Below are 13801 nucleotides of genomic sequence, written 5' to 3'. Positions count from 1 at the left end.
CAAAGGTAGAGTCGATTATCGACACTTCGGCTCCAGTATCAAAGAGCAGGACGGCACGGACATTGTTGACCGCACCGGTCGCCTTCGACTGCTTGAACCACTTGGAGGGAGTGTAATACTTCCAGTAACCTCGGCGTTCACCCGGCGACAGTCGAAGGGCCATCACACAAAGGCGACGCGAATAGTCATCTTCATCCGAGGTAAGAGATCTGACTGTATTCACCGCGTGACATCTTCTAACGCTCGCGCCTTCCTCTGAACATATGCATAAATGCAGAACTTCGATCGCTCGTCACGTACCAGGCTGTTCAGGCCTGGCGAGCGGTCTAGTTTAACGCCTTCTCGACGCTCTCGGGCAGCAGTCCGGCATGGCGAGTCGGGTTGTACCATTGGCGAACAGCATCGAAGAAGTCGCCGATTTTACACTGACCTGCTTCGTGAACGTCTCCACAGCACTTGCAGACGTAGAAGCACTTGTCGGTAGGATGGCCCATGCGTCCACACTTCTGGCATGTGAGCCTTTTCCAGCACCCGAGATCCGTATGCTTGCGAGATCCGCAGTGTGAGCATCGAGTGCCGTACTTCGGGCGCCCCAGTTGGTCTTCGCGGTCTTGGCGCGCTCCTGGCTGTTCACCATCTCCTGGTGTAGGCGTCCTAGCTGCCAAAAACACGTGCGCTCTTTCGTCTTCAGATTCGCTATCGGAACTGCTTGATTCGCCCTCGAACTCGTTGAGATCTCCGTGATCTCCGCGGCGTCCGCGACCGGTAGTCACAACCCACACCGCCCTCGAGGAGGCTGCAGGGGCGGGAGCCTTTTGGCGGTATTTCGAACCTTGGGTCTCAATCTTGCGACGTTGGTGGCGGCGTCGCATGGCCAACAGGACGCCTTCGAGAGCTTCTGAGTCAGGCAGCCTCAACACTACCAGAGATCCGGCGAGATCGTCATCTTGGACTGTATCGATGTAGTGGTCGACGTGTTCACGTCGTTGTTCCTTGGTGCCATCATGGATCTTCAAGTTTGCACGTATCCCGGCCAGATTCAGCCGGTATAAGTAATCCAGTGGGTCTTCCTGACTCCCGCGCTGCATGTGGTAGTACTTGCGCGCGAGGGAGATCCCTTTACCGCAAAAGTGGATCTGGAACTGTTCACCCAGGTCAGTCCACGACGCGCGAGCAGTGCGGCTCAGCTGGAAATACCAATTGCGCGCAGGGCCTATCATCAAATCGGCAAATGTCAAGCACATCTCGTCTGGCTGCATCTGATCCCATCGGAAGGCCGTTCTAACCTTGTTGAACCAGGCTCGGGCGGCTTCTTCGTCATGTTCCTTGCCGCTGAAGTCCTTCAGTTCGGACACAGCCGATGCTCGCAACCTAGTCGCCGTGGACACAGCTGCGACACGACCTCCGGTTCCGCCACCTCCATCATAGCCGAGGTCATCGGATAGGTCATGGAGATCTCCTTGGTATTCCGGTTGTGTCTGGGATCGGTACCCAATACGTGGCCGAGCGGGAGACGCAGTGACTGGTTGCATCTCAACGTCTTCAGGCTCGTCTCGCTCGTTCGCAAACTGGTAAAGTAGATCTTCAGCCACATCGCCGGGGCGATCGGGCTCTGTTGCAACCTCTTGAGCCTCCTGGATCCTCCCACGTGGTCCTCTCGCTGGGCGAGTCTGCGCAATATTTGACACTTGCGCAGACTTCCCGCGTCCTACATCGTTTGCAGCGATCGCTGGGATCCCTTGCGCACGTCGTTCTCGGCGGGACACACGCGGGGCCGGTGGAGGCTTCTTGGTTGAGGTAGTGCTCCTCATGAGAGCGTCACCGTCATCTTCAAACTTGAAGGAGATCCGCGAATCGTCCAACCGAGGAGGTGTGAGGTCTCCGGTCGGCAACGGCGCGGATGAGTCATCTGCACTCGGGACGAGCTTCTGCAACACTGCGTACACCCGTGCGAGCGTAAGGACGGTGGTTTCCAGATCGTACTCGCGTACATCGGTGGAGATCCGCTGTTCATGTACCTTGAAACCAGCATCTTCGAGCACGCAGAACAGCATCGTGACGGCGTGAAGCGGATCTCGGATTGTTAGCGTGCGCGGGTTGCGAACTGGACCCGTGAGAGGCCATGGCATCGTCAGCCCCAACTTACGCAGGAGCGGATCTCTCTGGAGCAGGAACGCAAGCTCTTGACGGAAGTAGTTGACATCAGCTTCACGAAATCGTTTGTCTTCATCGTGAGTGTCGTTGCTGGGGCCATGGACCGCTAGCGCCGAGATCTCCAATTTCTCCGTTTTCTTCTCGGCTTTCTTCTTCGCATCTTCGACTTCCATGTAGTCCATCGCAGCGTCTAGAGCATCGCTTCGGGCAGCGGGGTCGCGGATGACCCCCTTCAGATGCTCGCGCTCCAGGTTTCGACCTCGCTTTTCAGCGACGCCGGGGTCCCGCTTAGCAGCAGGTCCAATGGAACTCGGTTTTTGGACCGAGTCCCGGACGGCTCCTTTCGGAGCCTTAACGGGGAACTTCTCTTCGTAAACGAAATCCTTCGGCTCAGGCGTCCCCATTGCCTGTCCGTCGGTGGACCTAGTGTTTTCACGTTTAACTTCCGCCGGTCCCAGCGGAGTTCCGTCTTCCCTCACCTCACCTCACCCTTCACCTTCACGTCCCCTTTCGGACTAGTAGATCCGGGCACGCGCACCATTGTGGTGGAGTCCCTCAGATAAAAACTAATAAACTCCCACACGTGTCCTGCCACGCAACTACGGGGGGGGGGGGGGTTACCCCTGCAAGCCAAATACCCAAAGACAACGAGAACTAGTCCCGAGATCTCTAGGCCTCACCTTGTGTACCCTTGTAGCAAGACTCGGATCTTTATCTAGCGTAATTCCTAGAAGACGTGTAATATGAAGGGGTGAATATGGGGTTCCTTACACTCGCAGGCAGAGACTTAGGTTAACTCTGTCGCGGATGCATTTGTACAGCGAGGTAACTCTTCCCACTGTACGACAACTTGTTGTACAATACGTACGAGATCTACTGGAGATCTCCTGCCGCAGCTAGTCTGCGGGTCCAAACCAAAGTGCGAGACGCACACCAATACCTTACTAAACCGTTTAGAGTGTCCTACTGTCGAACACTGAGAGCTGATCTCCTGAGTCCAGACAATGCAACACACTACGCTACTAGAAGGTTACCGGGGAGGCCAAATCAATCCAGAACCCCGAGTACACTTCGCAAGTAGGTAGGAAACAGTCACAGTACACACGTAGGCGCTAACCACACAACACAAAGACTAATATGAAGAAGTACCTTGTCTCGTTGTTGGGAATTCTGAACTGAGCTGCCTATCTACCGGCGGCTCGTCTGCCAGCCAACCAACCAACCAGTATGCTGCACGCCTTTACCTCATGACGTCATCTGCTGTCTCCGTGCGGTGTCATCGTCCTTGTTACGGGCCTCCCCGTTCTGGATCTCCGTAAATACGCCATCGGGTTTCGTAATCAGTCGCCGGCCTTCTATACGGGACTCCGAGCTAATATGTCCCATAATTCAAGTGGCTCACTCTCGGGTCACCTTCGGGTAACCTCTGGGTCCATCGCCTCACAATCCTTCAACCCGCATTACGACACCGCGGAAAAGGCTCGGAGAGCTGAAGAGCACAATGCATCACTTGGCAGGAAGGAGAAGGAAGCTACAACAGGCGTTAACGAGAATAGAACCTCGGTCGACCGAGCACCGAGTTCCCCTGACCATGGCGGAGCTACAGTCACGAGAACGAGGCTTCCTCTGCAGCCTGGAAGCAGAGTGTGGCTGTACATGGAGCGGGTCCGACCAGGACTGACCAAGAAACTAGCCCATCGGTGGCACGGACCGTTCCGAGTGAAGAAGAAGGTCGACGAGTTTGCGTATGAGTTGGAATTACCTGACCGAAGTGGATACCGGTTCTACCCGGTGGTGCATGTTTCACGACTCAAGTCGGTGGACGAGTTCGAAGGCCGACCGAGGGTTCGTTTGGCTCGTGAGGTCACAGACGACACTCGTCTTGACTTCGACGAGGAACTACTGCCTGAAGACAGCTTTGAGCCGGACTACTTGGACGGCGAATATGAAGTCGAGGCTATCCTCGATGACCGGACCCCGTTGTCAACGAGTACTCACCGGGCCGTCCGAGAGTTCAAGGTGAAGTGGGTCGGCTATGACGAGCCGACATGGGAACCAGCGTCCAATCTCTCGTGCGGTGGCCTCCTGTACGATTACCTACGCCGGAAGCGACCGACGTTTGCAAATGGGCCAGGTGGCCGACGAGGAGGAATTCTGCGCCCCAACGAGGATTGAACTGCTCGCGGGGGCAATCCAGCCCACGATGTCAGACGAACGAGGCTACTGGAGATGATGATTGAACTGCCTGCGAGGGCTATCCAGCTCGCAGTGACAGACGAAGAAAGTTACTGGAATCTGCATGTTACGTGTTAAGTGAACGAGTCACGATGGAATGGAGATATCGGAATGGAGTCAGGAACAACGGAAGACGCAAGCAAGCCTCGGTCAAACCCTCACCAGACGAAACAAGTGATGATGAAGCAAATGGGAGGGCGACCGAGGCTTCGGACGCAGTGATTGTCATGGAAGTAGCACGAACAAGCGCACTCGACTTCGTGGTTGAGTATGGAGTTGATGGTGAAATGGGTATGCAAGCTGTCGACACCGGATACTCGCAGCAGGCCGGGTGTACAGTTGTCAAAATTGGGCTGTCATGCGAAAACATATCCGCAACGGAGCTAGCGTAAGTACGCCCGGTCTCCCGCGAGTCAAGTCCGGTCTTCAACGAGCATAAGCCCGATCTTCTTGCTGGGAGACAAGACGAAGCCCGGCTGCCGCAGCTACGAACCAAGCCTCGTTTGAGGCAGCCACAGCGGTCGAGGGCAGAGAAGAAGCTCTGGGAACCGCGACCGAGTATTGAATGCGATGTGCGTTGATGCGAGAAAAGATTATGAAATGGAACGAACAACATGACGTTATTTTGGATTGGGATAGCACATGCAGCGTCGCCTAAAGCGCCACGAACCTCGGTCGACATTGGAAAAGAACGTGAACGAAACGGTGAAGTTGGAGCGGGGCCTAACGAGGCTAAATCTCCATCACAGCCTGAGCCAACACGCCCAGACTTGACCCGGCGGCGGAAGAAGCTACACCCGATTCCTTCGTCTCCTCATCGGGGCTTGGAGAGCGAGAACGACGAGCGTTTGCGAACTCGGCCACCCATGGAGCGACCACCATCGAAGTCCGCAGAGAAGATTCAACCACGACCGACGACGCCACGGTTTCCCGAGTCGATCCGTTGGGGACAAACAACGGGACGTCGTTGCAAGGGGCGAAAGCCGTGTTGTAGGGGTGGTCTGCCGGCGCTTGGAACCAACAGTTACGCCACGGCTCGTGGGCATCCACGTCCGCCACCTCGGAGGCCCAGTCGTCGGTAGTGGGGACCCACTCCATCACCTCGAACGAGTATTGCAGGTACGACGGCTCCAGCAAAACCTCGGTGCGGTGCTGTGGAGGTTGTCCGTCGTACGTAATGGTCCCATTCCACACCTTGTGGAGCATCTGGTCTCGCAAGCGATCTGCACGATAACTGCGCTCTCGGTGGTACTTGGACCACGCTTGTCGAAGCGCTAGGACTTGCACGTTGCGCTGACCGAGGATGCTGGCGAGGTTGTCGATATACGCCTTGACAGCTTTACCCCTAATTCAGTGGCGACGCTCCCACAAGGCGAAACCAAGGTCGCCCCTCTCGGTGGAGTGGTAGGAGTACCCCTGGAACTGCCGCCATAGGCGAACGAGAAGAGCCTGACCAGTTGCACGACGGGATATAGCCACCGAGGATGGAAAACCCGTCGTATCGATCAAACAAGGCTCGTCTGGGAAAAGCTGGCGCAACACTTGGAAGGGGTGAGCAGGATCCGTCCACAAGCCAAACTCCACGATTCCATCCACTGAACTGGGGGCGACCAAGTCGTCCTCGAAGACGAGGGGAACACTGGCGTTTTGGATGAGATGCCAGCATTCCGACGCCCCGGGTACCGTGAAACCCGGCCTCAAGAACAGGGTAGCAAGCCCACTGAGCTTACGCGATCCACGAGCTACGTCGGAAGCGTCAACCACGGCTGGGGCAATCGACGCAGGTCCATCCCTCGGTGAAGCTGTCACCGTTGCTGTTACCATCGCCTGAGCGTGAGCAGAGGCCGACCGAGTGTGGAGTCGACTCGGGAGTGGCACGGTGGCCGCTCGTGAAGCTACAGGAACCCCGGTCGCGGCAGCCAGAGGAGAAGGAGCCTCCGAAGGAGCGACAGGTTGCGCCACCGAGGTTTCCTCTCTTTCGTCGGGGCCGAACATCTCCAGGAACAACGCTGCGCGGTTCTCGGAAGTCTCGGACTCATGAGGCGACTCACCGCTAGGTGAACGGCCTGGCGGGCCGCCAGAACCCTCGGTGACCCCAGCAGCCGATTCTCGAGGGGCACGGCCAACGCCGGCTGTACCAGACGAGACTGGCGAAGGAATGGAAGTCGCCGCCGAAGGCGAAACCTCGGATGGAACCTCGATGACAGTACCGGAAGGCTCGGTAGCAGAACCTTGAACACCCTGAGCGCTGGCCGACACCTCCGGAATCTCGCCGGGCTCAAGGTCATCTTGTGAAGTGTCGCTAGGACTCATATCCCCTCCAAACTCCACGTCAGACGATTCCTGCTGCTGGGCTGGGGCTGGCGAGGGAGGCGAGGCGCGACTGGCCAGCCGAGGATACAAGGGGACGTCTGAGTGTTCGTACGGGAGAGGCTGAGACTCCAACCAGCTTGAGCGAGCCGTCGTTGGAGGACGCACCATCGACCGAGGAGGCGGGGAAATCTCTCCTGATGCTGAACGAGGACTAGATGGCGCGGCGGCCGCTGCAGCCCTGGCCCTCGGGTCGACTGACGGTCTGCCGAAGCGTTTGTGAGGAGGAGGCTGGGGTGCCGTATTCCCGACGGAAGCAAACTCGGTTTGCCGACCCCGCTTGCGCGATGACGACTCAGTGGAGACCGGGGAGCCAGCAGAAGCGCCCACCGAAGCAGCGGGAGTGGACGTAGCCTCGGTGGACTCAGCCATCGGCACGTCGGTCGTCTTGGACTCCTCTCCCTCCTCTGACGAGGATTCGTCATGGCGTGGACTCTCGACAGTGACTGTCGGTGGGGATAGCCCGAGAAGATTCCAATCAATCTCTGCAGCGGAGATGCCGGCTGAAGCCAGGACCAAGGTGTCGACGTCGAGTCCGTGTGCTGCCGAGTGCCGACGAAGGATAGAATTCGCTCGCCGTAGGCTGTTGTTCTCGTCCGTCAACGCGTGAATGCGTGCGGGGATGACGTTTGCTCGGTCACGGTCGGCCAACTGCTTCCGAAGCCTCTCCAACTGAGTGTTGTAGGTAACGAGGCTTGCACTTATACGCTCGTGGAGCTGGGTGTTCCGACGTACAGCAGCGGCCGAATCGGCCTCAGCAACGAGCGTCCGCTTCTCCAACGACTGAGTGACATCAGCGTGGTGAGCGATGGCCACATCAACTGAGCGCTGGCGTTGCTGAGCTGGACGCGCATGTCCTGGACGAGGTCCAGAGCTTGGTCGCACTCAGAGTTGGCCGAGACGAGGAAGTAGTCCGACTTGGTCCGCAGGTCCATCTCTTCAGCGAGTTTATCTTTGGCGTCGGAGAGCTCTGCCTGTAGCCTGTCGTTCTCGCGACGGAGGGCCACCAGTTCATCAACCTCCGCAAGAGGGAGACGCGGAGGAGCAACGGCAGCAGCCAGCACCTCACCGACGTTAGTGGCAGCTTGCAGGCTGCGGTCGAGAGCAGCGTTGACTCGAGCTGGAGGTGAATGGGCAACACCCACGACGAGACGAGCGAGTTCCAGCATCTGCTGCTCGCCCAAGACGACCGCTGTCGGAGGAACCTCGGCCGGGCCAGCACCAGCTCCGGCGCGACCCCCTACAGCTGCCTCGCCCCCCACCGACGCCCCGCGAGTTGCCAACGTGACAGAAGGCGCGGGAGTTGGCGACGGTGGAGCGCTGGCGCTTGGCGGCGGTGTCGGCGGCGAGTCGGGAGCCTCTTCACTGGGAACTGCCGGCGAGGGAGTCTCAGTCGCCCCAGCAGCAGACTCAGGACTACTTGGAGGAGCCGGTGGAGGGTCGACCGAGGTCCCGGAGGCGGTAGGAATGAGCGTAGGGTCACCTGCAGGCGCGGCCGGGGCTGGAGGCACAGCAGCAGCGGCGATAGGGGCGGGGGCACCCGCCGAACGAGCCTGGCGCGCCGGACGACGACCCGAAGTGTCGGTGGCGACATCAACAGCTCCCTGAGATGATCAAGAAAGAGATGGAGTCAACAACGAGGATCCGAATGACAGTGAGGAGCAGCGGGAGCGACGAACGTACCGGTCCGGAGCACTGGAGAGCCCGAAGAGCAGCGGCAGCCGCGTGCGACGGAGGAGCCATGGAGTGGAAGAACTGAGGACGCCTAGACGCTCACCAGCGTGGGAGGCTCGCGTCGAGGCGGGGGCAGTTGTGGTATTGGAAAGTGGTAGTTTCCAACGCTGTTGACCCGCCAGCCCGACAGTCAAGTTCAATCAAGGGGCAATCAAGGCGAGGTTAAGCGAGAGACGGAGATGGCTGCTTCTGAATGGATGATGACATTATCCTCGGTAGAGTGACAGTCAGTGGCCGAAGCCTCGTCGGGTCCTAATAGAACCCCGAACGAGGCTTCATGGCACCCACGTTTAGGTACAGATGCATTTAGTTACGTACTTCGGCCGTGTAGCCATGGTCGCCATTTGATGTGTCCGGAATCGCCTTATTGCGATCGTTCACACTAGATATTTGTATAGGGACATAGGACTCATCATAGGATGGCCAGAACGAGGCCCCGAGGGCCTCATAAAACTCAGTAATAAAAAGACAGTCTTCGCCCAAAGCCAACAAGGGTCAAGTCCGACTTCGGTAAGGGTAGCTAGCTTATTGTAGTGCCTGGACACGCTCGGCTGCGTGTGGATGCCTGTCGGGGAGCTTATCGTGCATTGACCGAGAGTTTCCTTCGCAGCGCCAAGAGTTGGCGTGGCCGGAGAGGCAGGAACGGTATTAGAGTATCGTTCAGTATATATTTGTGGGATTAGAGTGTCCCTGAGTGTATTAGTCTACCTACCGAGGTTTTACCTTGGTCCCCCTGTATAAGGCCTAACACGCTGGTACCCTTCCTTTCTGAGGGACTGCAGTGGGGTTGCGCGAAAGCGCTACATAGTATCCTAGCCTTAGCTCGTGGCTAGCGGTACAGGTTTTGGGGTTGACCGAAGACAACCTAAGGTGCACAGAGGCGCTTGCAACCGACCCGGTGTAAGGGATCGTTCCTGGTCTTCAGGTTTTGATCCAATAAGCGCTTACCTTTGCGGGTTAGCGTGTTGTTGGTATCTCTAATACGTTTTGGTAGAGGAGGATTTTAGTGGAATTACCACACCACAGATAGTCTCGATGGGTTTCGTCATTCCCCTGCCGAGGATTCGGCGAGGGAACACGGCGCTGCTGCTGTTCCAGCGTGCATTCACGGGGTTTGTAATGGGTAAAGCCATGGCCGACACCTCAGCCATATGCGTCGCGCAAGCTTTCGAAGAGTGCGTCTACCGAAGATTCGGTGCTCCTACCCTCATCCGACACGACAGAGATCCTCGCTTCTTGGGTGAAGTCTTCCAAGCGTTTACGGAAATGATGCAATCGAGGTCTCGGGCCACCCTGAGCAATCGGCCACAAGCCAACGGCCAGCAGGAACGCTCGGTTAAGACTGTCATACAGTCCGTCCGAGTGTACGCGGAAGACCCGCTGCAACAGGACTGGGATTAGATAGTGGAGAAGCTGATCTTTGCTATCAACAACTCGCAGGACGCCACGCGCAAGGACACGCCGTTCTACCTTGTACACGGCTGGGATGCGCGGACGACACTTCGAGCCACTGAAACGAGGCCGCGGTCGCCAAACCGATGCCTTGGCTTGGAGAAGAGAAGTCAATCGGCAACAGGAGATCGCGTTGGAGATAGCCAAAGAGTACCAGGCGACAGAGAAGCCAAACGAGCCGAGAAGCACAACGAGACCCTGAGTCGACGCGAACGAGAATCTCTGTCGACGTCTGACCGAACCGAACCTTCAGGTGAAGACACTGAAACGACGGACCTGACTGATGACTCGTCTGCCGAAACCTCGAAGTCGCTCTTCGAGCCGGGTGATCGTGTCTGACTCTACATCGAGCGTGTGAAACCAGGGCTGACGAAGAAGTTGGCGCATCGTTGGCATGGCCCCTTCCGAATCAAGAAGAAGGTGGACGAGTACGCGTATGAGCTGGCTCTACCAGACCGGAGTGGGTATAGATTCTACCCAGTTGTCCATGTGTCTCGGCTAAAAAACGTGGACGAGTTTGGAGACCGGCTGAAGACTCGGTTGGCAACTGACTTCACGGACGGGACGATACTAGACTTCGATGAGGAGCTTCTACCCGAGGACAGCTTCGAACCGGACCACCTCGCTGGTGAGTACGAGGTTGAGGCTATTCTGGACGATCGGACGCCGCTCTCGACGGGCACTGAACGCGCGGTCAGAGAGTTCCAGGTGAAATGGGTTGGTTACGATGAACCCACGTGGGAGCCCGCGTCCAACCTGTCGTGCGGAGGGATGCTGTACGATTACTTGTGTGCCAAGCGCAGCGATCGTCGTTTGCAGATGGTCCAAGTCGCAGACGAGGACTAGATGCGACTGGCGCAACGTGATGAACTGCCGGCGGGGCGATGCAGCCCGCCTCAGCAGACGAAAAGAACTACTGCAGCAACATTTACTACATATATGCATATTGTACGAACTCTCGGGTGGATCCTACGAACTACTCAAGTGGAGATATGGAGATGCTGTTTGAATTTGAAATTAGAAATCTGACGACGCCTACAGACTGAGAAACACTACACTGCGTCGGGAAGACTACGTTCAAGCTGGGCAGAAGAAACGAAGAGGAGAAGACGAGCCTACGGCTTCGACGCGGAAGCGGCGTGAGCGAGCACTTGGAGGTGGCCAGAGCCAGCGGCGGAGGTGTCAGCTTCTCAACCGAGCCCTCGATCTGGTTGTCCTCATCGCCGGAGCTGAGGACGGGCTCGTCTGATCCAGTCGGAGGCATCGGAACGAGGCTCGACTCGGGAGAAGCAGCATCGTCCGAGCGCTCGGGCGAACGAAGAGTCGGCGCCCCGTTTGGAGAGTCATCCGGCCGTGGGTCATTCCCCGCTACCTCTCGCCCTTCTGGAGCTGCTTGAACCGAGCTTTCATCGGGAAGCTCCTCAGCAGGAGCAGGAATGCCGTAGTAGTGGGTGTACTCCCGGACCCACGGAGCCGAGACCTCGCTTCGGTCGAGCATCGGGCTGACGATAACTGCGGACGCCACCTCCTGGATAGTGAACCCGCAAGGAATAGAGCATCGCCCCAGGGTTGCATGGTGCGAACTTGGTGTTGTAGGGGTGCATGCTCGACACGGCAATCCAGCAGTTACGCCAAGGCTCGTGGCCATCAGCTTCAACGACTGCCTCAACCCAATCTGCCGAAGACGGAAGCCACGAGAGCGTTTCGAGGGAGTAGTGCAGGACCGAGGGCTCGAATAATACCTCGGGAGTGTAGCCGAATTTCCCATCCGCATCGGGCAGCAGTTGGGCCCACCAGCGCTTGATCTTAATGCGGAGGCGATCGGACCGAGCGTTGCGCTCAGCCGAGTACTTGAGCCACGCCTCCTGGATGGCTAGATACTCTTCGGAATCCTCTCCGAGTCTTCGACACAGACGGTCGAGCCATCGCTCTACTGCCGCCGGAGACACCCAGTGCGCACGCTCGTACAACGCAAAGGTGGTCGATCACCTCAACGCTCTGAGCGAGAGCTCGGTTCGCCGTAGCGAGTTGCCGGCTAATGGAGTCGCGCTCATCGCGAAGAGCCTGGGCAACCGCAGCCAACTGCCCTCGCTCAGCCGACGCCTGGGTACACAGCCGCTCCGTGCGGAGACGGATGTCGTTCTCGCTGTTGAGCCTGCGCTCACTACGAGCCGCGGCTACCTCGAGACGACGGACCTCCTGGCGTAGGGCTTCAACCTCTTCATCCCAGCCAAGGGACGCGGCAAGGCGTCTGGTGAGACTGCTCGGACGACATCGCCGAGACTTCGGGCATCAGCCAAACGCTGGTCGAGGTCGTAGTCGACTCGCAGCGGCGGGAACCGGACGAGGCCGATCATGAGCTGGTCGAGGTCTGCCAACCGTTGGTCCAGATGATCCTCCAACCGAGACTCGGAGCAGCGCACGGTGCGAGCGACTTTTGCTTCGATCAGGTCCTCGAGTGCTACCTCAAGCGACCAAGGGATCGGCGCGCAAGGCGAGGACTCAGGGGCGTCACCAGGTGCCGACGACGAGGGCTCGGGCGAAGCGGGCTCGTGGGCATCCGTGTAAGTTGATCGGCAAAACTGTGTTGGACCAGACACAGGGTCGACCGAGTCATCGGACCGCACACTCGACGGAGGTTGAGGAGGAGAAGATGGAGCACCTTCCTCTGAGCGAGCCGACACCCCCACGTCAACCTTCCACCGGCTTCGTGGGAGTTGGTGACGACCGCTCACGAGGGCTCGACATCGAAGGCTCGGAGAGACCGGAGTCGACAGGAACACGGGCAGCATCGACCTCGACCGAGCCCTGGCGCTCACCCGACGCCGCGCCAGCACCAGCTGCAACGGGAGTTGGCGACGGAGACGCGCCAGGAACGCCGGGCGCTTGAGCAGCCACAGACGCTGCACGGGGTACCCCGGTTGCCGAAGCAGAGGCAGAAATTGGCACCGCCGAGCCCTCGAGAGAAGACGCCGAGCCCTCGGGTAGAGGCGCAGAAGAGCCGTTCCCGCCAGCAGATGAGCGTGACGCAGCATGCGGCTGCACACGGTAAGAGAAAAAAGGTTAGCCACGGAAGCTGCGGCGCGATGAGGAACAGAGATTTCACCAAAGATATGGACTTACCGAGGAATCAGAGCCGACGGCGCGGAGGGCAGCAGCTTGCGCCTCGTCCAGAGCACTCGGCGCGCGCGACATGAAAGCAGGGACGGCGTGCACCACGACACTCTCTAGTGGGCTGGGTCGGGCCGCGGTGAGGGCTGCTGTGATATCGGGAAATGACCGAGAACAGCCCGCGACGAGGCCTAACGGTCTTGAACCTTCGAGTGACAACCAGCCGAGCACTCTGATTGATTACTCTCATTCCCCGCACTAGAGTGACAGATGGACAGTCATTTAGTGACCAGGCACGACGGGTCATAATAGATCCCCGCCGATCCCTCCAATTAGTCATAGTGGCTACAAGATTTGCCTCGCATTAGGAATCCGGACCTAGCCGAGGAGTCGTTGAGTCGTCGGTCCGGCTCGAAGGCTCGGTTGATACTTGACATTTGTATAGACATTAGGGATTAGTTATAGGGAAGGCCTCACAGCCTCTAATCACTAAATCAGAGCAGAATTTTCACCCGAAGCCACACAAGAGTCAAGTCCGTCTACCGGTAAGTCTTAGCTTAGCTGTAGAGTCTGGATACGCACGGCCGACGCGGGGTATGTCTGCCGGTGAGCATAAGGTACATTGACCGAGTGTTCATCCCTGGAAAAGGCCAAGAGTGAGTAGTGGCCGAGTGTAGGAGGTATTAGAGACCTCGATGTACGGTTGTACGTTTGTCTGGGTGTGTGGCGTGCCCCCCCCCCCCCC

The 13801-nt window shown here is 58.1% G+C and overlaps 3 protein-coding genes across 3 annotated transcripts; all 3 read right to left on the bottom strand.

The window, feature by feature from the left end:
• Positions 1-326: 326 nt before the first annotated feature.
• PHYSODRAFT_340844 (hypothetical protein) lies at positions 327-2695 on the bottom strand (the record flags this gene model as incomplete). The annotated part of the gene is made up of 2 exons (XM_009539080.1): positions 327-2561; positions 2639-2695. 2 exons carry the CDS (start codon positions 2693-2695, stop codon positions 327-329), a joined length of 2292 nt encoding a protein of 763 aa, XP_009537375.1.
• A 2426-nt stretch (positions 2696-5121) lies between these two features.
• Positions 5122-8502, bottom strand: PHYSODRAFT_340842 (hypothetical protein; the record flags this gene model as incomplete). The annotated part of the gene is made up of 4 exons (XM_009539079.1): positions 5122-5734; positions 5804-7542; positions 7608-8363; positions 8443-8502. The coding sequence occupies 4 exons, from the start codon at positions 8500-8502 to the stop codon at positions 5122-5124; spliced, it is 3168 nt and encodes a 1055-aa protein (XP_009537374.1).
• Positions 8503-10980: 2478 nt separating this feature from the next.
• PHYSODRAFT_340840 (hypothetical protein) lies at positions 10981-13140 on the bottom strand (the record flags this gene model as incomplete). The annotated part of the gene is made up of 7 exons (XM_009539078.1): positions 10981-10997; positions 11065-11447; positions 11530-11906; positions 11935-12164; positions 12230-12848; positions 12895-12984; positions 13069-13140. 7 exons carry the CDS (start codon positions 13138-13140, stop codon positions 10981-10983), a joined length of 1788 nt encoding a protein of 595 aa, XP_009537373.1.
• Between the last annotated feature and the right edge of the window lie 661 nt (positions 13141-13801).

This window comes from Phytophthora sojae (assembly GCF_000149755.1).
Source record: "Phytophthora sojae unplaced genomic scaffold PHYSOscaffold_12, whole genome shotgun sequence".
NCBI lineage: Eukaryota > Oomycota > Peronosporomycetes > Peronosporales > Peronosporaceae > Phytophthora > Phytophthora sojae.
This window is presented reverse-complemented; position numbering and strand designations above follow the sequence as displayed.